This window comes from Columba livia, chromosome 2 (assembly GCF_036013475.1).
Source record: "Columba livia isolate bColLiv1 breed racing homer chromosome 2, bColLiv1.pat.W.v2, whole genome shotgun sequence".
NCBI classification, from domain to species: domain Eukaryota; kingdom Metazoa; phylum Chordata; class Aves; order Columbiformes; family Columbidae; genus Columba; species Columba livia.
This window is the reverse complement of record NC_088603.1, coordinates 132,081,579-132,108,379: the sequence shown is the minus strand read 5'-3', so window position 1 is coordinate 132,108,379 and position 26,801 is coordinate 132,081,579. Positions and strand designations below refer to the sequence as shown.

The following is a 26,801-nucleotide window of genomic DNA, read 5'->3' as shown; positions in this document are numbered from 1 at the left end:
AACTTTCTAATCTGGATCTCTCCTGAAGGTTCAGGTTGCTTCTGCCATTTCCTCTTGCTCCTCTTCCTCCTTTTCCTTTGCTTTGGTTAACAGAGCTGAAAGAACATGTAGCTGTGCATTGGTTTTGGCAATCTGGCAGAGCGATACCATGAACTGGGGTAACTGATGTTGAATATGGTTGCCCTGCTCTGAAAATGTTTCTCTCTGGCAGATGTGTAGACAGCTGTATGGATTTTTTTTCTGCTGTTGCAGCTACAAGTGGTGGCAATTGTTGGGATAAGTCTGCAGCCAGTCACCCTTGCGGGGAGTGCGCTGGTGCCAGCAAATACTGGTGTGCGGAAAAATGCTCATTGTGCTATCACTTGCTCCCGAACAGAAAGGGGTGGATTGATGCTATCTAGTGAGAAACCAGGGCTACTATTGTGGTGTGAATGCTGCCACTGAAAGACCCAGCTTTCCTGTTTCACAAGCTGACTTGTCTGTTGCAGAGTGCGAGAGCAGAGCAGTGAGTGTTCTGGGGTGCTCACTGGCAGTCGAGTGCTCCAGCAGATGTGTCTGCTGCCTTGGCCGAGCCTGAGATGCTCCATTAATTTCTGCAGAACTGGGGTCTGTAGAGAAATGCTGTGTCACACATGGTTCAGAGTGACAGGCTTCTGAACTGCCCCTCTCCTGCTTGTAGCCTACCAGCAGCACAACAAATGTGTGCTGTGCTTAAAAGCTTCACAGGCAAAGAGGAAGCATGCTTTGTGTGCTTGTATATTTAAAAAAAGAAGTTTCAATGATTTATTGTTAGTGTAATTTAAATTTTAATTATCTAATTCAAGAATTATTATTAGTTTAGATCTTATTATTACTACAGAAAAAGCCTATTTTTGCATGTGGAATGTCAGTAATAATAAAAGTAATGTTGTTTGCACTTAGTTTGTACACCTTTCCTGGTGTTATTCTCATCCTTTCTCGGGCTTCTGAGGCTGGTGGTGGCAGGGGTACTATAGCAAGTTGTCAGTATTGTGAATCCTTTGCTGGGATGATGTTGGTGGCTGCTTCTTCCTCACTTTAGGATCTACTGGTGTATTTCTGTTATGTTTGCTAGCATGCTTTTTACATGTTTGCTCTTTATTTTATTGCTCTGCAAGTTCCATGTTACATCTAAATCTATTATATCAAACACCTTTTATGTCTGTCAGGTACTATTTATTTCTATTTTTGTTACCTCCAAAATAGTTTTGTCCAACTGTGGATTTCCATTGGCGATTGACTGTCTTATAGCTGTGGGGTCTCCGGTGTCAACCCCTCTGCCTTACTACTCATTGCACCGTTCTTGTGCTGTCATATCCTGTGTCTCTGCTTTCTGAGCTATGCCAAGTAACACAAAGCTGCAGGCAGAGCAAGCCTGACAAGCCTCTAGTCCTGAGGCCTTGTGATTTCGCTTCAAAGCTCACGGCCTGTTGGGAGCAATGGCAATACGGGATCCTGGGGTAACAGAGGCTGGTGAGCAGCTTCAGCTTGGTGGGGTGGTGGGGGAGGCCAGCAGAGATAGAGCAGCAGTTTTCCCCCTGTTTTGCTTTCCCTTCTGTAGCAGCTAGAGGGGAGTGGAGTTTCATCAGAGACCCCTAAGCCTGAGATACAGATGAAAAGATGTACCACGGGACGTGATCTGGACTGGGGTCGGTGTTTTCAGTCAGGTGCTTCCCCTGTGCTTCAGTAGGATCAGAGCCCATGCTTCATGGTGATCTCAGTTCATGAGAAAAGCCTTGAGAACACTGAAAAAGAAGCTTTGTAAGTGATGCTTCTTAGCTGCTCTTTAGCATGGCAAAACTGCATGTTTCAGCTGTGAGCACTGGGGATGTCGCTGATGTCTGTTTTGCTTTGTTTACTTTTTTCTAAAGTACTTTAATTAAACTCTAACAAGAGTCTTAACTTGATCAAAAAGCGATCCTACTCATCCTTCTCTCTTCTTCTCTGCCTAAACGTGTATCAGATCATGGCATTTAAATCTTGATTAACTGGATCTGGATAGCAGAATTTAAAAGAAACCCCCTGATGCTTCCACTTGAGTCATTGCTGTCTGAAATTCATTGCAGTGCTCTATAGCAGTCCAGTCCCTGGCAATACCCATGTATATATAGCATCAGGCATCTGCAGCTGGTGGCAGGAAGGGCTGCCTTTCAAGAAGCCCTTTCTTTAGACTTGCATCTTCTGGTCCCCTGTAGTCTCTGCAGAGTGGTCTAGGGTGCTGACACATCCCCTGCTTTTCCTCATGCAGGGTTGCAGAAGTGGGGTTGGACAAGGACTTGCTTATAAGCATCTTTAAAGAAGCTGTCCTCTGTAGGACTTATGTAGGAACCAGTACTTCCAACCCCAAAGAAGGGTCAGGGGTATGAAATGGACACAGCTCACGCTGGCTGAAATGTGTCTTATCCTCTAGTCACTGTAGTGCTCTGCAGAAGACAAATCCCTTCGGCACAGCTCAAAAGTGTTTTGCATACTGCAGAGGAGTCTCGAGAAGCAGGCTGAGGGCAAAGCAGAAGGCCCCAAATCAATCGCTGTTCTTTGCCCTGCTGGCTCTTCTGTGTGCTTTGATTACTGTTTGCAAAGCTTAGTTTTGTGCCTGAACATAGACAGGCTTCAGTCTGCCTGAGTGGATCCCAGGCTGCTGCATGCTGTTTCCATAGCACCGCTCACATCTGTGCTAGGCAGTCCCTGAAGAGGCTTGCTGAGCAGCTGACGTGTGTTCAGGGTGAGGAGCATCAGGAGTAGTACCAGCCTAGTGTACAGGGTGGGGAAGGAGCCTTATTTAAATACTCAATTTCCTGTTGCCAGATGTCACTGTCTTGGCAGAAGGAAAACAGGCTGTTTTACTGCAATGTGCTTTGCTTGGAGCCGTGAGCTCTTAAAAGCACCATTCATGCTGTGCATTTCATCTTCTTGACAAACCACTTGCAGTGTTGTGCTCTAAAACTGCTTTTAAAGGGCATTTGATCTTGAGTAAAAGGATAGACCTTCAGCGAGTTCTTGTTCTCTTCTTCCAGAACTGCTCTGGTGCCTACCTGGCAGGTATTTGTTGTACCTTCTAGGCCTCTGGGGGTTTCTTCTCTCTTGTGACAGCGCTTTGTGCCTGGTGCCTAGGCAGACTCTTCAGATCCTGTGCAGCCCCAAGTAGATGGCATATGTCTGAAGTAGGTGGCATATGTGCCCAGGACACATCCACCTGCTGTATCTGAAGCATTGCCATGTGGTCTGTCACCACCTCAGGACTCAATTGAAGGAGCAGGGAGCAGAAGTGACTGCAGAGGATCCCAAAGGGATAACTGTCTGGACGCGTGAAGAAGACCAGGTGGTGTGTCTAAAATGGCAAGCTGGGGTTGTACTGCTGCCTCCCAACCAACTGCTTGTCCCTGATTTTCTTACTGAGCAAGACTGAGTATAGCATGGGTCTGGCTCCCTACTTCACCTAGCTTTCAGACCCTTGCATGCCATCTTCCCCACCAGCTCCTGCTACAGGGTGCATGGGGACCTCAACCCCAAGCTTGGGTCGGGGACTCACAATCCAAACCCAAGTTAAGGATGTGTGTTTGGGGGGGTATCCTGTGTCCAGTAAAGTTGGCCTTTAATTTATGTGGCTTAACTGCTAAAAACTCTGCTTCTAGCTGGTTACTACTGTAGTGGGATATAAGTGCAGTAATTTGGAAGGAGTGGAATACTTTAAGGCTTTACTATTGTTTTCTCTAATAAATCAGCCCTTAACTGCAGTAAAGGTGTGTTCTGGACGCCCACTTTAAACCTCCTCATGTCAAGACTCTGAGGAAGGAATAAATAGTCGCTGCTGCCATTTAAATAACTGTTTCTAGGAATCAGTCTTAAATACTAGCCTATTTTGAAATACATTTGCATTTGTTAATACACTTCTGGCAGATGCTGTGGTACAGCAGTGAGACCTGTCTGTATCTTACGAACTTCTATTTGAGCTTTGTATACTGATCTTGATGCTCTGCCAGGACTGCAAATCAGTATAAAAATGGTGCTTTCTGAGTTCAGTGCCTTGCTAGAAAGCATGTTAGTACTTTACTCAGCCTAGCAGAACAAGTGTGGACACTAAGCAGCTAGTAATGAACTTTGGAAAAGTAAAATGCAGTGACTTAATGTCTATTTTTGAAAAAGATCTCAATTTCTAGATGTGAAAGAATTCTGCTTTCCTGTCCTTTAAATACTTAGTCAACTATGTTTTTTCTTTGTGGGGGAGTCTCTGAGTTTTTAATGGTGGGGACAGAATTAAATTTTGGACTGCATTCAGAGAAATAAGTCTACTGCAAGTGCATCCTGTGTTACTCAATTCTAGCAACCAGTGTTGCTGTTCAATATAAACTTGTTTAGTTGTGTTTCCCATCAAGGAAGGAAAAAACCCAGCAGCTCAGCAGGCACAGAGCAACTGCCAGAGAGACACTGCATCTGTTGTAGGACATTTCCACCGTGTGCAGTGCCCCACAAGCTGCTGCTGCTGCTCAGGTTGGTTAGACAGCACAGAGAGATTAATGGCTTTGCTGCAGTGTGTATGGGGGGTACTTGTTCAGTGTGTTTCTCCACAAATAATGGTTGTGAAGACTTGGTTTTAACAGTCCAGCAGTCCTTCAGGAAAGGTAGTCAGTGCTCTGAGAGTGTGGCTGGGATGCTAGGTGAGCCTTTTGCCTCACGCGCCTCTTTGGGTGCGTTGCTTAAAACGTGAGCTTCTGAGCTGCAAGTTGTTTGCCCTATTAAGTGTATAATTTGTTCCTGCAAATCACAGACACCGAATCTTTAATTGAGAAACTTACACCACCCTTTAGGCGTATTTGAGGCATCCTGCTTTGATATTTTTCTGTGTGGATTGCAGATGTACATGAGTAGTGTGCTTGACAAGAGCGGCGGTGAGCAGGGAGAATTCATTTCTGCATCTTTCTAAACAGTCGAAAGTGGAAACCGGTGGAATTATTGCTCTGAAGCTGAATGGTTTTGGTTGGCTTGCATGCCTGTCACAGAGGTGTCTTGGTGTGAAAGCCTTTTGGAGACTGCATAAGAAGTAAAGCAACTCAGCTGTCATGGAATCTGCAGAGCAACCTGCTGAATGCTTCCTGCAGTGGTGAGAGAGTATTTTTGGAATAAACAGCAAAAGGGAGAGTATTGCTAGAATATACAGTCATCTTTAATTCCATTCTAGCACAGTGGTATGTGGTATCTTTAATATGCATCTGTTTCTTATTTACAATTCAAGACCAAGCTTTGCCTTGGTGAATCACAGAAACTTTTTTTCCCCTCTGATCCCCAATTAAAAGTACTTTCCTCTTAAGATGCATAGTTTGAGAAAGTTAAAATATGGAATGGGAAGGAGGATACGGAAGTCAAAGGAAGACCTCTGCGTGCCATAAAGAGAGGCTGAGAAGACTTATAAGCTCTGATAAGTTGGGGACAAAGCAAGCATCAATAAAATAACTAAACTTCTGTAGGCTGCCTATTCCAAGGCTTTGATGCTAAATCCACAAAGAACTTCTTTTGATTTGGGTAGAAGATTGTTGATAATAGAAGGTCCTTGGGATATTGCTGAGCCTGTGAGTGGTGTCACTAGAGAGGTCTTCGGGCAGGGTGGAGGAACGTTTCTGAGCAGTGTGATAGCTCCTTAATAATAACACTGTATCACAGCTCCTATCCACAGCTAAAATCCACACTTGGGGATTGACAACTGGGAACAAGCAGTATGCCAGTTAGTGTGTGGACTTTCCCCTCTTCAATATCCTGGTCCAATTTTTATCTGGCTATGCAGAATGAATAATTGTGAATTGCATTATTAATGGCTATTTAAGCTCTGAATTATTCTAAGTGATTTCTGTGCTGTGACATGCCAGACTTGATGTAACAGTAACCTGATGGGTATCAGCTAGACCAATCCTTAAGCACGAAGGTTGAAAAGTTTACCAGACTAATCCATTAAACAGAACCAATCCATTAAACTTGGTCTGGAGCATGACCAGTACTTAGAGTGGCTATGAATGTGTTTTTTTGTTTGATGTTTACAGTTGTGAAATAGGGTGTGTGATGGGTTAGCTTGTGCAGTAGGAAATGATACTAAACTTAGACTTCACTTAGTGGTGAAAAGCTTTATTCTTAGGGTTTGCAGTGATCTTCACTTAGTGGTGAAAAGCTTTATTCTTAGGGTTTGCAGTGATCTTCAGCTCCAGGTCAAATACTGTGAGGAGGCAACTTGTGGAAACAGTGTAGTGCAGGTCTGGACCTGCTGCTCACTAAGAGCAATGGAATTGTGCTTTCCTGAAAAAACAAAACCACAACCCCCCGAACCAAAACCACACAAAACCTAACAAAAAAAACCTGAACAAAACCTCCTTCCCTTCTTTCCTCACCCCTGCCCCCACCCAGCTTTCAGGATTGAAGCTCAATTTCCTTCAAGACATGTCCTCCAAATCCATGGGACTTCCTCCCTTCTCCTTGTAGTTTCCATCATGTCAGTTGTACTAGAATCAGGAAAAACATCTGCCCAGCTTTGTGTCCATCTAGATATGTCTTTGCAGTTTTGTCCACTCTCATATACTTCAGTAAAATGAATGGTTTAACTTGTTCTACTGACTTAGCTGTGAAACATGAGTGAGGAGCCTGGAGATCAGTTTATCCAAGCATGCTGATGTTTAGGAAAACCTACCTTTGTGTGGAATGGACTGGGACAGAACTGGATTATACAGAAGTGTATGAATACTGCTTGGAAATCTTGAGAGATTGGTACTCTTCTGATCTGAACCTGTATAGGTTGTAAAAAAGCAAATATAGATTGCCTGTAATGTTACCCAGAGACAGAAGGTGATCTCCTGTCGAAGTCCGACCTGGTGTGAGGGAGGGGGTGGTATCCTCATGTTCTTCTAGGACTTGGAAATCCATGAAAGCTTTCCCTCTTTGTGGGGAATCATCTCTGAACAAACTGTCTTGATGCTTTTCTTCACTGCCTTCTGCTTTTGGAGTGATCAGTGTTTTATGTCTGTCTGTTGATTTGTGTGACAGCCCTATATCTGCAGGCTCTAACAGTTTCATTTAATTTACTGTCCTAGTCTGACTTGGAGTTGGAACAAATGTCTCTTAACAGGATTTACTCAGCTCAAGCAGCATTAAAAGTCACTCAAGGACATATCAATTGGATAAAATCTCAGAGTACTTATTAATATAATGGGAACTTCAGTGGTCATAATACTTTAAAGGTAGTTGCACTATCTGCATTATATTAGAAAAAAATAAGCCAGTGAGTGCAGTTGGTTTGTTAGTGAAGTCCTCCTGATTAATTGCATGCACAGCTGCAGGATTCTCCCTCTTATCTCTTCAATGAGATTAAGAGCAGTGCAGAAATGCTCAAGTCCCACACTTTGATTTGCAGCCTTGGCAGAACGTGGTTCAAAGTCCCTTTGCCAATGACAGCCATTGCTGCAAATCAGTTCGGAAGCACTGTAGGAATTGGTGCTGCCCAGCTGGGGATGCCCTGTAGCAGCATGGGCAAGATGCAGCCAAACTCCATCTGGAATAGGGCACTTAACAGTTGGATGGGTGACTTGCAAAATGCTGGCCTGTGAAGGCATAGGTAATGTATCCTGTGTGATGCTGCAGAGAAAACAACACTGCCGATTCTGTGTTTTCGAGAGAGAGATACCTGGTAATAGTGAACTCCTGCATCAGTGTGCAGGAGTACTTCAAACTTGCACTCTATTGCTGTGCCATTGGCACTTCTCTGTTTCTTAAGTTCAGGTGGGCTAACCAGAATTCTGCAGTGGCTGAGGAATGCAGATGAATAGTATGGGCTTGTATTCATTATGGGTTCACCTGCTTGGTTAAGCTGTGTAACCGGCTTGATGTCTGTTGTCTACATTTAAGTACCTCATGGAAAGGCTGGTTCCTGAAGGGTTTGTGGCAAAACACATTACTAGTCTAAAGGTGTGATTTGAGCTGTTGGAGAAGGGGATCAGGAGCATGTTCTAATGACCTGAGAAATTTCTGGTGCATATATGATTGAATATTTATTGTCCCACTGTACTTCTACTGCTGACTAGGGAGGGTCTTTCAGTGTTTAGACATTTCATCATTTAATTTCATCTCCTCAGGTAAACCAATGTTCTATACAGCCTGCTACTTGCAGTTACTTTTATGGTAGAAATCATACTTTAAGTATTATGCAATACAACCAACCAGATTACACGTGTTTAACAGCACCAGTCTAAATTTTAGATTTGGTTAGTCAAGGCCTGAGAAGAGTGTATCAACCTGGTGGTTGCCATCATCATGTTGAATTACTAAGCAAAAAACCTTAACGTTTTTCATGGATAACTGAATAAGGAACCAGACTACAGCAGGAGTGCAGCTTAACCATGCAAGCAGTAATTTCTGTGTGGAAATTCTGGCAAAAAAAATGTACGTTTTCACGGTTTTGCAGTTTCCAAGAACACGTCGTAACTTCAAAGAGCTGTGAGACTTCAGCAATTAGAAAGGTTTGTGCTTGAAAGTAACTGGTGTGTCAGGAACCTGTTTGTAGCCACCTTTGTTTAAAAGTGTGTACAGTAAGGGCCAGGGTCAGCTCTAAGTTTTCAAATTAAGTTCCAGATTTTAATATGCATTTATTGGAGGGGCATAATTATCTTCCAGGTTGCAATAAGCTTGAAGTTGGGTTTGAGGATGAGAAGAGTAAGTTAGAAGTCTGGGCTTTTGTTCATTTCTGTAGCATACCGCAATGGCTCCAAGCTAGCACACCTTCAGCTGACTTCTGATATATTGTTTGGATCTGGTTTAGGCCAGCTAATGCTGTGGGCCTAGAGGAGGGCAGGGTGGTCTGATGAGGCGATTAGGCAGAGAAAAAACCAAACAAAGGTGAGGTTGACTGCCAGGCTTCCAAATGAAGGCTGCCACAGAGCAGTGTGTGTATGTGTAACAACAGGAGTGAAAATGATGCCTCCCATCCCAGGTTTGAGTCCCATCAAATCTGCAGTGAGATTGCCAGGGTGAAGGTATCTGGACACTGCCTGCATTTCAAAAATTGAGTGGGATCTTAGGAGAGCACAGCCTGCAAACTCGGTGTCCTTTGTTAGTGCAGGGCTCTTCTGGGCTGGATTTATGTCAACAAGAGAAGCTGTTCTGGCAAGATAGAGGTTTCTACACTTAATTGTCTTCTGGTGGTAGACTTAGCCGTGCTTCTAACAAACTTCACTCTGGCTGGTGTTACACGTGCATCGCTTGTGGGAGCCCACCTGCGGATTACTGTGCTCTGACTATTTTTGGGTGACTTAGATGGCAGTGCTAAAATTACAATGTCCTGAGCACAGAAGTGACTCTCCCAGTGCTTTTGAAGGGCCAGCTAACATCTCTAGCTTAACTGACACATTTGTAAGTTTTTGTGCCAGCTTTGGGCTGGACTGAGGAGCTTTGCTGTGAGAACCCAAGAGTAAGCACTAGGGAAAGGAGCTGGAGGAATAAAGAAAGCTGCACTGGGATGGATGAAGAAGGGAACTCAAGTACTTAAATTTAGCCTAGTTTCCGGCTGGGCTCTATTTAATCAGTAGATTAAAGGGTAAGAGCAGGAGAGGCTCCTGCTAAAAACAGAACATGAAGTAGCTTTAGCATAGTGACACTGATAGCTAATTTGTCTACTTCAGGCTTTTCTTTGTATACAAGAGTGAACCCTTCCTACTGCAGATGCTTATATTCACTTCCCTCCTGGGGAAGGGGAGGATCAGGGGGAAGTGGATGGGTTTCTAAAATGTATTTGTCAAGAGCTTCTCATGTGTCAGAGGTCTGCAATCATGTGTCAGGCCTAAGAAGTTGCTTGCTCATTTATCTTGTGAGAAAAACGTCAGTCAGTCCCTTTTATGGAAATACAGGACTCTCTTCCCCAAAACCTGGCATGACTGGACTGATCAGCTGCCTTTTTCCTGCAGAGTCGTAACAGAAATCAAAACAGTCTCTACTGCTGTAAATGCTCTTGCCTTGCTTGTCAGCTGTCATAACACTCCAGTACACTCAGCAGATGTGAGGAAGTGCTGAATCTCCTGTGAAGTCTCCGTCCATACCTTTGGTTTAGAACATATGTGAGGAAGTTGAACTTTATTCTGTCAGCAGGTAGGTATTTGCAAATCTAATTCATAAGATGAAGGGCTGCCCACAAGACCTCCCCTTGGGCAGGACACCAGGAGTCCTCGTGTTCCTGGACAGTCTCTTCAGGGTTGCAGACCTTGGAGGATCTGGGTGAGCAGCCTGTGACTTTGTACAGCCATTGTTTTAATCACAGCGTGGCTGAGGTGGGAAGGGACCTCTGGAGGTCATCTGGTCTGACACCCCTGCTCAAGCAGGGCCACTGAGAGCTAGCTGTCCAGGATGAGGTCCAGATGACTTTTGAATATCTTCAAGGATGGATTTTGTGAAGTACTTACCGTAAGCTCTGTTGCTTGCATCCAGTTGTGTGCTGCTTGGCTGCTTAGGTGCTTCTGTACTTCTGTTGTTGATAGCGAATGGTGTAAGTTCTGTGCTACACCAAATCCAGGCACAGACTTGGTAATTCCATGGTGGGAGCCAGTGTGCACCTCAAGCACTGAAGTCTGTTTGCTGTTATTATTGAAGGTATTGCTAAGCCTACAGATAATGCTTTTTTTTTGTGATTATCCTTTCAGACATCACAATATGTGATCCATCTTAATTTGTAATCAAATATGCTTTGTTCTTAAAGCTTCAGTATAATTTTCATGGTGGGACCTGATATTGTGGAGCGGGAATGATGGGCTTTTCTGGGGCTGCTTTTCAGAAATGGGCTGTGACACTGAAAGAGAAAGGTTTGCTTTAAGAGTGCAAAAGGGCAGACCTGCCTTCTGAGGGAGGCTGGGAGTCACTCCAATCTAACTTGCTCACATAAAGCTTTATTTAGATTGGAAAATTACATGTTAAAACTCTGTGTGAAACAGTCCCATTCTGCACTTAGCCTTTTATTCTTACTCTTTTCCAGCTGTCGTCTGGCTGTAGCTCAGTAGTATTTCTCCATCGGTTTTTGACAGGTGCAGTCTCTTACCAGGGATTGGAGTCTCTCAAGAATCGCAGCATAACAGGGATAAGCGGTTGAGTGTTAATCTCACTTGGAAATGTTCCTCTGTGTTTGCAGAACTTGGTCTGACTTATTGGAAGTCGATGCAATGCCCTACCTGTGCACTGGTTCTGGGATGCTGGCTGCTGCGTACTTTGGCCTGGACTCTTCCCATAGGCTGGAAACGCTTCCACCTGTTATTGCTGGAGCTGACAAATGTGATTGCTTTGACCTCTGTTTGAGACACAAAACTTTGTTATGAGTCAGGGATTTCTGCCTGATTAAAATCTTACAACTGCTGGAGCGGATATCTTCAAAAGGTAGCGGAGAACCTGTGCAAATACAGGACTTCTTACTGGTATGAATGGGTTAAAATTCTTACTGCAGTATGAGCTTGTCTAGTGGCAAAATATGCTGCAGCGTGGATCTACTCCCTCACAAGATCCCAGGAAATTAGTCTGAGTTTATAATTGGATTGGGAGAACTGCTGTCTTTGCTAAAACATGTGTCAGCTGTCTGAAAGGCTGTGGGCTGAGACTTTGGCTCAAGAGCAACACTAGCAACCCAGTAATCCTTAACTGTAATGCTGAGAAGTGTTTGTGTTGCAGGGTGATACATCTTTGGAGAATACTGATCATTCTAAAAGAGTTTTGTCTGTTTAGGTTGTGGTGGTGTGTTTTTTTCTTTTTTGGGTTGGTTTCTTTGTTTGTTTTGTTTCAATATGAGTAAATGAAGGCAGCATATAGTATTTAGCAAATGCTGGAGAATATGTTTGTATACAAAGAACCATACTGGACAATGCTGTTGCATCAGGGAGAGCTAGTCCTGAGATGTGGGGGAAGGCTGAAATAATGAGATTAATGTCGTGCTGTTGAGTTGGGCTCTGCTAGAAGACAGCAAATGCCTAAACCCTTAAGCCACAGCCTTCTGACTGTGACTAACAGGGCTGCAGAAGCCTGTACTCGTACTGTTCAGCAACTGCTATAGCTGTGCAGCTACCTTCATGTCATGCACAAATCTTGGGGGCCGAAAGAGATATCTGCTGTTAAAGAGAGAGGAGAGAGCACACTGTGAAAATAGGAGCATGAATGGACTAATATAAGGCTTGCTTAGTGTTAGGGCTTCTGTCCCGTTGCTTCATGGCATCTTAATGCAGTTTAAGGCCTTGGATCAGGTGCCGAAAGGCTTTGCTTGTCTGTGAACTGGTAAGACTTTGAAGATCAAATGGATGCTACAGAATCTAGATTGGCTTAAGATGCTTAAGTAGCTTTATAGCTTCTAAAATGGCTTATGGCCCACAAAACTCAGTTGGAGTGAGGAGAGGAGCCTGACTGTTGCTGCCTGATTTGGATCTACCTGGGAAGGATGGGGATGAGGGAACACCTGGCTGGAAGTCTTTACTCCAGGCACGGTTACTGAAAGGCCTCCAGTCAGTCTTGCCTGTGAGCAGACTGCAGAAGATGCACATTCAAACCAGGTATAGGCTGAGTACCCAGTTGAATCTTAACAATCAACCTTGAAATAAGAGATTGGATCTTTTTGCTATGCCCCTGAAACAGCAAGTGCCTCTTTGCCGTCTTTGGCAACAAACTCTTGCCCTCATTCTCCCCCATCCTCTTTTGCTTCCTGAATTAGGTGGTGGAGTCATGGTAGGCTTGCTGACAGCATGGGCTGTGACGCACAAGTTGGGCATCTCTGTGCTTAAGCAGGACACAAATGCAGAATGTCCAAGATGGTGAAGATTCTATGTACCAGCAGAACTCTAATTTGATTAGGTACAGATCTTGTGGATTGGTTATTTAGGTAGCTTTATCCAAAGTATTGTTTGGATCTTGTCATAGGGTAGCCTCTGCATTCCTCCAGTCTTGTGGCATTAGTGGTAGCCTTTCCATTTTGAAGTTAACTCTGTGTATGAAACACTACTGAATACATAGGTTGGTTTCTTCAAAGCTGAGAGATGTTATTCATTCATACTTGAGCAGGGTTTGCTTTCTTTAGGGCAAGAGGTATATAACAAACTATTGTTCTGCTAGACCTGAATGTGGGAAAAGCAGCTTCTCTGCAGGGCTACCGTAATATCTTATCCTTGCTTAGCTACCAACAAGGCAGAAGTGCTTTAATACTCTGTTGCCTTACTTAGCCCAAGGCCCTAGCAGCAGTTTAAGGTGGAAGCTGCAAATCAGGATAGCAGTTGGTATCTGAAGAAAGAACAATGTCTGAGACTAGGCAGGCAAGGATCTGGTTAACAGTATTTGCTCAAACTGAACAGCTTTTCTAGCTGTGCAGAAGTTCCCTCCCGTATGATTCATGATGTACACAATTTGTGCTGACTGTTGGTGGTAAATAGTTGCCCAGGAAAACTTTAAGCACACTCTCTAACCTTAACAGAGGAGATTACAACATGATTAATGGTAGGAGTTGTGATGGTAAGACTTTCCTGAGGCTTGCCAAGTCTTCCTGAGCCACGGCGTGACATTAAGTTGAACGTGTGGGTAATTGGTTCAGGCATCGGCAGAAATTGTCTACCTTCATGCCAGTCTCTTGAACACCAGCTTCTAAAGTGGCAGAGATTACTTCAGTAGCAACTTAGTTTAGTTATCCAGAGTTATTAAGGACAAATGAGTGCTTGTTCTGAAACAGCAAAATCTTCAGTTTTAACCCCTTGCATAGCAAGCAGAACCTCGCTGCTACTTGTCTCTGGAGCAGGTGTGTCCTTAGGCTTCAAGATCTCTTCAGGTACTGGGTTGCAGCTGATACCTGCAGTAACAACCAAGGTACACCCATAAAAGTTGAATTTGCTATGCAGGGTAATGAACAAAGATGAGCATGCAGAACAGCTACTCAAAGCCACACAACAGAAGTCTAAACTTAAGCTTCAGCTCTAAAATGTGTGTCTTGCACTGGGAAGGCAAGGTACATCTAGCAGGGTATGGCTCTGGCCTCAGAGCCAGCGGCTTGTGCTCCAAATTACCATGCAGAGTGAGGAGGAGGAAGGCCACACAGTGGGATATTTTGGTCCTGGGAAGGCCCTTTAGAAAGGCCTCATAATGAGCCTGTTTTCATAGTGTAGAGAAATTTTGATTTGTGTCATTGCCTAGCTGTTTTCAGACTGTTGAAAGCTTCTAAACTTGTCAAAAACCTTCATACTGCAGAGCAAAACCTTTCTTTTCAATTCCAGGTGGCTTCTGTCTGTCATCCCCATCCTGCTTTCTTCGCTTGGGGCCATCGCTTTAATTTAGGAAGTCTCTTGGAGAGAAATTAATTCTTCTTCCAAAGAAAGGCACCACACCAGTGTCTAGCAGGGCCTCTCTTCATGCTGCCTTCAGCAGCGTGTGGGGAGCGCTGCCTCGCTCTGCCTCGCTCTGCCCTGCATCCCTGCGTGTGCTGGGGAGCTACTGGGGAAGAGGCAGATAAACTGACTTTCATGACTGGCAGGGGAGTGAGTTCTTGTCTTGCCTGAAGTGGATGAGTTAGGAATGACAAGTAGCCTAGAAGTTGTCCTACAGCAGGTTTGGAAGAGTGTGCTGCAGTTCTTTCTCCTTACAGCTGGATTGGCTCGTCCTTCAGGGCAAAGACCATCAAACTTCCCCTAAGTGATGAGGAAGAAGCTTGTCCAGGGAGACAACTCCTTCATCACCAGGTAGGGTTTGTAGCTGAGAATGAGTGAGAAGCAGTGCTCCTGTTAACTCCTACGGGTAAGACTGTTTAGACAGCTTGTTTGGGAGGTGCTATAGCAACCCAGCTGTATGGTCACTATAAGGTAGATTAATCTTGAGCAAAGACGATAGTTTGAAGTAAGGAGTGCTTGCACGGTGTCTCTTCTGGTAATGATCTTAGGACAGTAATATTTCAAAAAGCTAGAGAATTGTCTTGAGTGACTTCTGGGCTTGTGCTCAGGCTATGCACAAGCCAGGACAAAAGCAGAATTCAGCCTCCCATGTGGTGGCTCAGATGCGTAACTCTGCAAACTTTCCCTGTAAGCCAAAGGTATGTTGTAGTGGTGGTCTAGAACAGTTTGCTTGTCTCTCTGACTACACTGATGTGTTGGAGCGTTTGGCCAGCACACACTTCTGTCTGTAGTGGTGAACAGGCCAGGTCAGTGGTCTTAGATTGGCCACCCAGATGCCTCTAGGACCATGGAATCAGCTTTTGCACAATAAAGATGCAGGAAGAGTATCAGAATTTTTTTTTTTTTTTTTTTTAATGGATGATATGGGGTAAAACTCAATGTAGGGAGTTTTCTGTAAATGACAAGAATGCAAGTGTTGGCTCCAGTAAATGTACTTGGCCAGGAAGTGGTATTCCTGTTTGTTGGCAGAGATGAACAGGTCTTTGGATGGGGTTCTTTTTCCTGTAATAGCTACTTCCAGCTGTTGTAGCATGCTAGCGTTGACTAGTGTTACACTGAATTATTCTCCAGGGTTGGGATAAAGTCCTGGGTGGTATAGCCTCACCTTTACTCTCTGTGTCAGGAGAGTGATGGTATAAAATACCCATCTCTTCCAGTGTGCCACATCCAATAACTTGTCACTTGCTTAATCCAGTTAGTACAACTACTGCCTGAGCCTTTTGTACAGAAGGCAGTCCCCATCTGCTGAGTTACACGAGAGAAGGCTGCATAGCAGAATCAGTAGCTATTCTTATTAGTGTGCTTGGTTAATAGAAAGTATGTGATTACTGTAGCCACGCTACAGTTCTCTCCTGCCTCTCAATGCTTTAAATACAATCTGTGACCAGAGCTTTGACCTTTTTCAAGGTGAATTTTGCAGTATTTCTGGCAGATGCCTCAGCCACATGCCAGAAATACAGAGGAGCATTGTACTTCCGTCTTTTCAGTGGGTTTGGAAGATAGCAGAGACCTGTGTTTCAGGCTCCAGCACACTCATTGTTAGGAGCCTGCAGGTAGTCTGCATCAGAAACCAATGTAGGTCTGCAGTCTGGAGGAACTGCTCTGTAATTAGCTGGAAGGTCTGTTGCTGCACCTGCTGACTGAAGTGCAAATGGGAAGTTAAAACTCCAGAAGTGGTACATCTTCTTTTTGTATCTCCAGGGAATACATTGCCCAGGCTTGACTTGGGTATGCTGCAATGTTCCTTCATTTCTAAGGCTTTAAGAGGAGGGTGGTGTAATGTCTGTGGCTCTGTCTTAAAACATCACTGTTACGATGGAGAAAAAGATAAACTTTCATTTGATTTTGCCCCTCTCTGTGCAGGCTGTAGTGAAGATCCCAGGTGAAGGTGTGGGGTTGGGAGCAAATTGTTGCTTAGGTGTAAAGGTGATCTATGCTGCTTGTTTTCTTCAGTGAAAGAAGCTGACCTTGGAAGGAGAAATAAATGTAGTGAAACGCTGCAAAACTGTGCTGAGTGCCTCTCTTAGGTAAGGAGCACTTCTGCTTCCCAGGGCTAAATCTTAAACCCCCAGCATGAAGTCATATGGCTTACGTAAGTTGATCTTTCTTCATAGTGTATGTGTCAAAACAAAAATACATTTCATCAGGATCATGCATTCCAGTGTTACTGGTTCCTGGCCTGCCTGCTCTAAATGGCTCTGGCTGAAACACCAAGGACATAGGGCAGTATACTTCACTAAGCTTAAAAAAGAAAGCAACAACAACAAAAACCCAAAAAACCTCACCCTCATACCCAGATATGTTTAGCCTCATGGGCAAAAATCATAATGCACATCAGCACTTTCCTAAAAAACCTCGGTGGTGTTTCCTTCAGAGAAGAGTGCTGCATTCTCATATTCTGAGCTTGCACTACAGTGTGATACGTGGGCAGCAGAGACTGGGTGCAGGCTGCTGGTTATTACACTGGTGGGAGAAGCTGCAGAAATAGTTACACACACAGAATTTTCCATTAATCAGAGGAAAAAGTCCTACACAGATGGTATATAGGATAGATTACGGCTAGTAATCCTTTTGTGTCCTAGAAGATTAAGGATATCCTGGTGTAGCTGCAGTCAGCTGACCTTTTTTTATTTAAATGACTGAAAATTCTTGATGCAATTCTGCAGAGGACCCAGTCTCTTCCAGAAGCCATGAATAGTGCACTGTGAATGTTTGTTAAAGGAACGGTCTGTTTAAGTCCAGCCCCAGTTATAAATTTACAGGAATTTAACTTTGTGCCATGTAAACAGCAGCAGCTACAAGATGGCTAAGAAATCACTTGCTAGACGGCTCTATCAAATCTAACAGAGGTGCAAGAGAGCTGGATTTTGTGAGGTGGTGCAGTGAGTGTCATGTGAAGAAACGGAGGATTTCTGAGTCCTGCTGTCTGGGTTGCCCCAGAAAGCGAAGATGAATGCTTCGGTGGAAGAAGAGGGTGGCTGCACACTCTGAATTTTCTGGCATGGATCTGTATGAGGATTACAAATCACCCTTCGATTTCAATGCTGGAGTGAACAGAAATTATCTTTACCTGTCGCCTAGCATAAACCTTTCTCCACCTGGATCACCAACACTGGCAAAATCTGGTAACTTACTGCTCTTTCTTTTTGAAAATCTCTACATGGAAAGTTTAGTGATTAATATCTGGAAAAAAAGAACTTTTCAGATTAAGAATCTGTAAGATTTGCCTGAAATGCAGGTGTGAATGAAGGTAGAAGTTGACTTGCTGTTAACTCTGGTAGCTTATTAGCTTTGGTGTATCATGTAGGCAGTATCTCATGTGCTGTGCATTTACCAGCTTTACCTTATTTCTTAACTCAGTGGAAAGGTAGTTTGAGGGAAAACGAAACAAACAAAAAATTAGGAACAAAAGGTGCAACTTCTGCAAGGTTAGGGTAGTTGGCCTAGTTTGACTATTAGTTTTTTTTTTTTTTTTGAGGGGGGAGGTAGGAATTATGTACTTATACTGTCCAGAGCTCTGAAGTCAAACTGACATCTGCTCCTGCCTTAGTACTGAAAATATCACTGATTAACAAAGATGCTCTCTAAAACCTTTCCTCTGTGCCGCGTGGCATTCAGATTGCTGTAAATCTTATGTCTGCAGATAATGAATGTACTTGCCACACCCCTGGGGAAGGGGCTGTTGGGTGCTGTAGCGGCATTCATCTAATGCTTAACCCAGCTGATGTGTAGCTGGTAACCCGTTGTACAGAACACCTACAGCCATGCCTACCACCACATCCCAGTCTGGCTTTACCACTTTTCCTGCTGGGTGTGACCTTTTAACATAATTAAAAATATAGAAAGCGTAGCTTGGCTTCAGGAGTGACAAAGCAAGGCAAAGTTACAAAGATATTGACTTTTTTGGGGAACCTCTGTGTGAACTAGAACAACCCTCCTTGTGAACTAGATGAGCAAGGGACCTCTGGGGAACAGGGCCTGGTTTTCACTTCTGCAATTACTGCATTTCTCACCTCTACTGAAGCAGGGGGAGCAGTCCTTTGGATCTGGTGGTGGGACATCACGATAAGCACCAACCTTTGCTGGGCTTTTTTTCTTTTTCGTTCACTTTGAATGAATATATGATTAGTGTTTGGGAGAAGCCCAAGAACTTTCTCCCCGAAGTTGAAGAAATATGTCTCGCTTTGGCTTTTTCACAGAGATAAATGGGAAGCACTTAGATTTGATCTTTGTTATATATTGCAAAATAAATATCCTCTGTAGCGCTGTACATTACTGAAATGTTGGAATGACCTTATAATCTCATAACAGCATGTTCTCCTGCACCCTGACAAGCACCTTTTTTCTTTAGCTTTGCCAACTGTATAGTGGTTGCCAAATATGCTCATTCTGAGTATCTGACACAGAACATATCCATCTAAAGAGAAACCCTTGTGAAGGCCATCCCAAAGGCTGTGCCTCTGAAATGACCAGTGCTTCCTTGAATGGCTAGTGTTTACTGCTAACCTCTGAATTCAGGCCAGAAAGAGGTAGGAATTTCAGGTCAAAATACAGCATGAAATTGGCTTAAAACCAACCAAAGCAAACCCCAAAACGGAAAACCTGAGTGTAAATTGAATTACTCTAATGCGTTTTGCCTACTTTGGCAGAATTATAGAGACTTAAGTGCCATCTCCCTGAACGTGATCTGTGGAGTCCTAATCAACTACCTTGTTCATGTCTTCATATGGTTCGCTTAAGTAGATCTAATAAACTGCTAGGATAATATATTAATCTTAGAAATATAGACATGTAAAAACTGACCTTAAGATTAGGTAAGTTTTCGCAATACTAGATGAATCTTCCTATTTTTTTTGCCAACACAATTTTTATTCTACTTAAGAGTTTGAGACATGAATTGCTCAGCTCAACTTGATTATACCAATCACAGTACTAAACAACTTGATTTAAAGTCCTTTGCAGCTCTGAAGATGTGAGAGAACTCACGTAGTGAAAGCACATAACAAGACTTCTGCTAGTGAACAGAGAAGACCACAAGTGAGAAACATTCTCTTAATAACAGATAGAGCCGAAGTATTTCCGTCCATTGGCTAACTGCTATTTCCCCAGTTTCTTGCCCACATCCCACAAAAATACCAGGGGGGGCTGTGCGCCCTTCCATACAAAGCTTGCTCAAAGCCAGGATCTTGCTGTTGGTCAGCTCTAGTTTACTTGATATATTTAGGTTGTAGCCATATGATTGTGAAAGCCTGTGGGTCGTTATCTGTGTAGACAACTGCCCAGCACTGCTGTCCCATGGCACTGGTGAACCCTGTGTCCTGCAAGTATTGAAGTGAACCAAGAAACAGGAGCAAAGCAAGCAGAGAGGTGAACAGTAATAGGGGATGAGAGGGGTGGTATTTGCATAGTTCAAATGGAACTAAAGAAATAGTCATAAATGGGAGAGGGGCAGATGCCAAGGAGAGGAAGGCATGGTGAGAGGTACAGGGTGAGGTATGGAGGACTGAGTAGCAGTGATTTCCTGTCTTCCTAAAGATCCAGAAATGGGGAGGGGATGAGAGATCATTCCTTTGCTTCTTAGCAACAAGCAGCCCAATTTCCCTTCATACACCAGTTTTCCAAGGAGACCAAGGTACCTTCCCAAACCAGAAGGTATTGCTGTGGGAGACAATCCTGCTGGATTCACTTGGTCTATTTTTGGTGAGATAATCCAGCTGACTCTTCATAACCAGATTGAACAGACTTCCGGCAGGATGTGCTAATGCTCAGGAGTCAGCACGGTCTGAAATGGCCTTTGCAGCAGCAACCTCTGTGGTCCCCAAAGGGGCTGCAGATGGAAAACAAGGTCAGGAGTTGGAGGCTAATGTACTGAGGGTCATAGAGTGTCAGGGGAAAATGCAGTTTAAATTGTTAGCCTTCCTTCAGTATAGGCATATATAATTAATAGGATAACTAGCAATTTGACAAAAAGATATGGCATTCTTAACCATTTGATGTTAAAAAAAGGAAGTACGTTGATGTATAAAACAAAAACTATCTGATTGTGAGACATGAACCATAGTCTTTTTTTGGTGCTGTAGTGCTGTGCTTTGGTTTGGGCATTAGATCCAAACTCTTTTTCTGCCCTGGATTCCTGCCAGAAAATAGTGCATTGGGAAACCTGTAGGAACTACAAGACACATGTACATCTCTGGAAAAACCTGCTACAGATTTCATAAATAAATGCAGAATGGGGTGTTAGTTGCTTTCTATATGCTTCCTTCTCGACATACTCTGTGTTAACTTAACCAGGTACAATGTTCTGCCTGTGTAGCAGTGTGCTTCTAGGGAACAAGTGTTCTGGACACAAATAAACATACTGTTTTAGAAAAAAAGAATTGAGCTTTAGCTGAGTTCAGTAACTTGATCAAGGACAAGGCCTCTTCTTTTCTTAGGCTTGACAGTTGCCAGGAGCATGTTTCGTAGAATACCTACAACTAATTACAGACTCAATCTTTTTTCCCCTGACTTTTCAGTTGATTGCGATGTAGCTATTTGATATTAAACCTCACAATGAAATCAAAGTGGTGGGCTCATTGCACATTAATGAGTTTTTGGATTCCCAGACCAAATGGTATTATGCAGTGCCATCAGAAGCTGCTGAAATTAGGATGGAATTTTATCTGGTTAATTACTGTAGTGACTAGTAAGGGAACATTACTTAATATGTCCTCAACTTGTCTGAATTACATATTTCTACATATATATATATATATATATATATATACACACACACTCACACTCTCCTTAAAAACAGCCCTCCTAGGGTTTTTTCCTTCTATTTAAAGATTTTTATTTCATTTCATTTTTACTATCTATGAAGCTATTTTACCATTTGAATAGGGAATTAGTTCTGGGAACCTACAGCCATTCCAGCATGCAGTCTCTCTGTGAACTGATCTCTTTGCGAATTAGAACAGGATTCCTTAATTTTGGTAAACTATATGTTTATGTGTCAGCTACAAAGATTCAAAATGGGAAATCTTTTGCTGGAAAATCTTTTTGTTGTATTAAAAGGTGTTTAAAGTGATCTTACTACAAGTGCTAATGACTAAGAATAAATAAATCTTTAAAGTTAGTGCATTGTAGTAACTAATATCTTTCTCCTTCCATTCCCTGATGCTGTGAAGGCGAAGGTTGAGGAAAACCGTAGGAGTGTCTGGGATTCATACAGAGGAGTTTGGCAGTTTTGGTTTCTGAATTTGGAAGGGGAAGGGGCAGCAATGTGAGTGGATGCACATCCTCATCAGTCCCTTCTCAGCACTCCACTGTGTTGTCTGAATTGGTGGCCTTTTGTTCCCAAGCTCGTTCTCTGGGCTCCTCATCTCTCTTAATATCCACAAACCAAAGAGCAGCGACTCACTTCTAGTGCCACGATATCTGCAAGTTTCTAGCAACAGTGGTCTCAGGTACTAGGAACAGAGAGGGTGAGCAGGTGCAGGGGAAGAGTTCGTACTTGCAGTGCAACCCTTTTCTCTGCTGTTACTGAGCTTCTTTGTTGCCGTGACTGCTCTCAGTATGCCGAGAATGGGCATTTTTAACTCTGATCCAGACAGCATTGAGGAGGGAGCCTCTGCATTCCTCTTGAACACCTGTAGCGCTTCCAGAGTTTCTGTGGCACATGAGCACGAGAGAGTGGAAAGCACGTGGATGCTTGGTCAAAGCCTGTGTAGGAACCACTGTTTGGGACTAAGCATTCAGCACATTGGTTTCTGTGGGTGTAGTGGGATGTGTTATTCTCAACGTGTTTCCAGTCTCCTGTTACAGCAGTAGTTGCAATTATATTGAGTTTTAGTGCAACTTGGTAGAACGAAACAGCCAGTAAAATGCCTCTGGTTTCCTGTAGACTGTAGTACTTGGGGAGCGTAACTTCGGCGTCTTTTCAATAGTTTTCTTTGTGCACTGGCACAAAAGGACTGTGTGTATTAACATTAGCTGCTGTCTGGCAGACATGTTGATGATCTGATTTTTTTTAATGTTTTATTCACCTCTAGGGCTGCTGAGAAGTGACTCCATACCTGAGGTTGGAGAGGATGCTGCTGCTATGGTTGGTATGGCAGAAACACTCTCAGAAGAAGAACAGGATGAGCTAAGAAAAGAGCTTGCTAAGGTAAATCTCTTGCAAATGGCCCTTAAACTGGTTTTGAGAATGAAAATCTGGGATAATGCTGTCTTTGAACATACAGTTAATGCTTTGCATATTTATTATGGGGGTGTGTAAAGCTGGGTATGGCACTCCTGTGTATTGTGGGGGAAGGAAAGGGAGGGTTTCAAGGAGAAAAGAACATTCAGTTCTAGTTTTGGGGGATTAGGCTAGAAGTGCTGAGAGTACAGATCTTAAACCAAGATGCATAAATGCCTAGCCCTTTTTTCCCCTAAGTGTGAAGGGGATAAATAAGCTGTCAAAGATAACATGGTTGGAAGCCAAAACCAAATATTGTCTCAACTGGTGTGTAGTAACTAAAGCTGTTGTTTTCATGCAGGATGCTTTGTAGCGATATCTGTGTTTTGGTAATGTCTAACCATGTAACTATTCTTGCCCATAGTTCCTATAGCAGAAATCTTTTTAAGAGCGAGTTAAAGTAGTATTTCCTCCAAGGAGCTTAAATGAGCAGGCAGCCTGATACCCTGAAGTAGGGTGGTCTGGTCTGGATGAGGAAGTAGGGCTGGGTGTGTGCCTTGGCTGTTGGACAGATGGCCTTGGTGCCTCTGTCACATCTGTGTAGCCCACAGAATGGCATCGTAAAACTGTTGTGATACCTTTGAGATCTGGTCGTGCTTCTGTGAGAGGCTTAAGTGACATCTGTGTAAAGAAGAAAGTATACAAACAATACAGCTGCTGAATAGGTGCTGTGTGGGTTTTGTTTTGTTTTGGTTTTTTAGTTATCATTTATTATTATTTAATTATCATTTATTTGTTCATTGTTTAAATTGCTCAGTTTGCCACCATTTCCACCCCTGCTCTGGGGAAGGGACTCCTGTGGCTGGATCCAGCCTGCAGTTGCTGGCTTAAGCCGCTAAAGAATCTTTCTATTCAAGCAAGGAGACAAGATCTGTGTATGTGTCAGACATACTCAGAGCTTCCTGATACTGGTCATACATTGTTATCTCCTCTGATGTGGAAGGAGAATACAGGCTTGGCAATTGTCCCAGACTTGACTAATCTTCAAGCTTTACATAGCCTAATGTTGTATAAAGGTAATGATTTCTAATTGTACAGTATTTTAGTTACCAGCTTCCTTGTGCCTATTCCAGTAACAGAGCTGGCTGCAGGTAGGTTACTTTTTCACTAACTGACTCGTGTAGACAATGTTGGATTTCCCTTTTAGTATTTAGAAACAATTGTCAGATGATGTTAAAAATGCATTTACCCCCTATTACTGATGCCTAGTAGCTATTTTAATAAATATATAGTTAAATGGCTGGGCATATTGCTTGCTAACTTACCTCTTATCAATTCTGCTGCCACAGGTGGAAGAGGAAATCCAGACGCTCTCACAAGTGCTAGCTGCCAAAGAGAAGCATCTAGCAGAAATCAAGAGAAAGCTGGGAATTAACTCATTACAGGAACTAAAGCAGAACATTACCAAAAGCTGGCAAGATGTTACATCAACCACAGCGTATGTACCAGTTCATGATGACTGTCTCAGCTGTCGAGGTGAAAACTATGTAGTTCTTGTGTCATGTCTAAACCCTCTGTTCTTGTGAAATGAGTGTAGTTATCACAAAGTAAAGTTGTACTAAAACTTATCTGGATAAATCATCATAATTTTTTTTCAAAAAGGCACTATTAGCCACATCATCTTATGCAAAATAAGAATGGTTTACCATAAAATGGGTGATTCTAATACACTTTTTGTCTGATAGATCTGAGATACCATTACTGAGATACCAAGGTGTCCTAAGTCCACCAGAATACCCTTCTTTTCCAGCCTGAAAAATTGTTGTAAACTGAGCTCATGCATGAAGAGTCCAAAGTCACACAGTTAACGTTCTTGCCAAACACTACTGTTATTGTACGGTCTAGAGTGAACTGCCTTCTGAAGTTAATGCCTACACTGAACGTAAGAGGATGTACCTCAAGCTTTTTATGGTGAAGTTTATTGACAAAACCATTCGGTACAAGATTTTAGATGCTTGACACAAAAAAACAGACCACTGTTCTTTTTCAGCGTGTGTGCATGGTGGTGGCTTCTTTTTTGTTTGTTGGGCTTTGTTTTTTTTAAGTCCTACAATAGCAGAGAGCATCTGTTCTGGGGGTGGGGTTGCAGGTACGTGTTGGTGAACCTGATCTGAAGTCTGAGCTGTCAGAGATGCTGTAGCCAGAAGGGCCTGCAATAGCCTAGAATAATGTTTTAAATAACTTGTTAATTTGACCCCAAAGCTGAAGTATACCTCTGGGTTTGATACAAATTTACATACACTAAAAGGTTCCCGATGTGTTCTATTAAAATAACTACAGACTAAATTTTTTTTGAACACAGATACAAGAAAACATCAGAAACTCTGTCTCAGGCTGGTCAGAAGGCTTCTGCTGCTTTTTCATCTGTTGGTTCAGTCATAACCAAGAAGTTTGAAGATGTCAGGTAGGTTTCTTTAGCTTTTCCCAAGTGGTCGCATTTTTGACTTAAGCAGATGATTACTGAAATAAATATATGCTATTAAAGTACCTAGCATTTCTAAACATTAATCTATCAGGAACCCTCCGCATCTGTTTTAGGAGAGCTGAGTGACTTTTTTGCAAAATCTGCTTGTATGTACTCACTGATGTGTGCATTCTAAATATGCAAGAGAAGCAACACGTGCGATTACCTCTACTGCTACTGTTATTTTTCGGGTAGGATTGCAGGTGGCGGTGTCCCCATCTGCCTCTGTGCGATGCACATAGCGCTGTAATTTCTGTTCTCTAACTTGCTCAGCTTGTGGAATACTACATTTAAACAAATAGTATCTTTAACTGTGATTTGGTTTTGTTGTTTAGTGTGGGGTATTTTTTTTTGTTTGTTTCATTTCTGTCTTCTGTGGATTTCTTTCAGGTGTGTTTTATTTCCTTGTAAGCTATTCTGTCTCATAGCAGTGGCTTGATTTTATTACCTTTTTATAGACTATTGACACTTTTTAATTCTTAAATATTGGCATACAGCATATTCTGACTTTGTGTCAAATGACACAGTCCTTCAAATTAGGTAGGTTTGGTGGTAATTTTTAGTGTTATTGTGACCTGCACGCAAAACTCTTCCTGTGTGCAATCCAATCATATACTTATCTTACAATTCTTTTTTTGATTATGTAGTTTTTACTACTGGAACATATACAACCACAACAACATATACAACCACTCATTTCTGCTTGTAACTTGTTGTGAATAGTGGATCAAACTTATTTTTACATTATTAGACAACTAAAAATTCACACATTCTAACAGAATATTGCTGCATTGGAAAGCAGTGTAATAAAATCAGCCCTTTTGTTTTAAAGTGCTGCCATTAACCTCCTCCTTGCTTTTTGAAGTCTAGTGAGAAAACACTTTGAGGTGCAGCTACACAGTTACATATTTTGCTTCAGATTTATCAGAACTTCCTTTCTCTCTTTAATGCTTACTCTGGCATTGTGCAGACTACAGGCATTTTCACATTCCTTTAGGTAAGGTGGGCACAAGAATTGTTCTGAAACTAAGCATGTAGTCAGACTGTCTCCATTAAAATCTTTAAGTTTTGTCTGTAAAAGATAACTTCTTTCTTTCTCTGGTGTTAGATAATGTAAAACTGAAGCTCTTTTAATGTCAGGAAAGATGTTTCTTCATGTTCACCTGGTAACTATCCCAGAACATGAAATCTTGAGAATAAATAACAATCAATTAGCCTATCTTCCTTGTAAGAAAGGAATCTGTAAAAATGATTCTGTGAGTTTTTTTGTAAAGGGACAGGATATGGTTTTGAGGTCAATGGCATGCAGAATTCCTCCTTCTCTTTGTGTGTACAGTGTTTGTACCTTGAGAGAGTAGAAATTTTCCCTTTTCTGTGTCAATTACAATGGTTGTTTAGCGTTGTGACTCATCACTAGAGTCTAAATGTAAAATAGTTTATGCATTCTTTGTTCATAGTTTGTCCAGTGAAACAGTTCTGATCTTTGAGTTGATTACGTTAGCAGCTCCAGACACTGAGTATTTTAGTTGCCTTGTCTGTGTTGCCTTTTATCTGCCTAGACTAAGCAAATACTCAACATTAAGTTTACAGTAGTTAAAATTCCTGTTCAGCAATTTCTGTCCTTTATGTATTATCCCATCTATGCACACCTCTGCATCTGGCTTCATCTTTTCTGCACTCTTCCACT

The 26,801-nt window shown here is 42.6% G+C and overlaps 1 protein-coding gene across 16 annotated transcripts in view; it reads left to right on the top strand.

Moving 5' to 3' along the window:
• TPD52 (tumor protein D52) overlaps positions 1 to 26,801 on the top strand; it is a 49,608-nt gene that overhangs the window by 15,020 nt on the left and 7,787 nt on the right. For 6 of the 16 annotated variants that reach the window (XM_065053858.1, XM_065053859.1, XM_065053853.1 and 3 more), the window contains 3 exons: positions 22,463 to 22,578; positions 23,940 to 24,088; positions 24,953 to 25,054. In XM_065053858.1, the coding sequence (XP_064909930.1) occupies positions 22,513 to 22,578; positions 23,940 to 24,088; positions 24,953 to 25,054 (317 nt within the window). In that variant the 5' untranslated portion in view covers positions 22,463 to 22,512. Of the gene's footprint in view, positions 1 to 9,964; positions 10,129 to 16,909; positions 17,555 to 22,462; positions 22,579 to 23,939; positions 24,089 to 24,952; positions 25,055 to 26,084; positions 26,112 to 26,801 lie in introns of those variants that run through there. The other 10 variants (XM_021281078.2, XM_065053852.1, XM_021281079.2 and 7 more) reach the window with 8 other exon arrangements.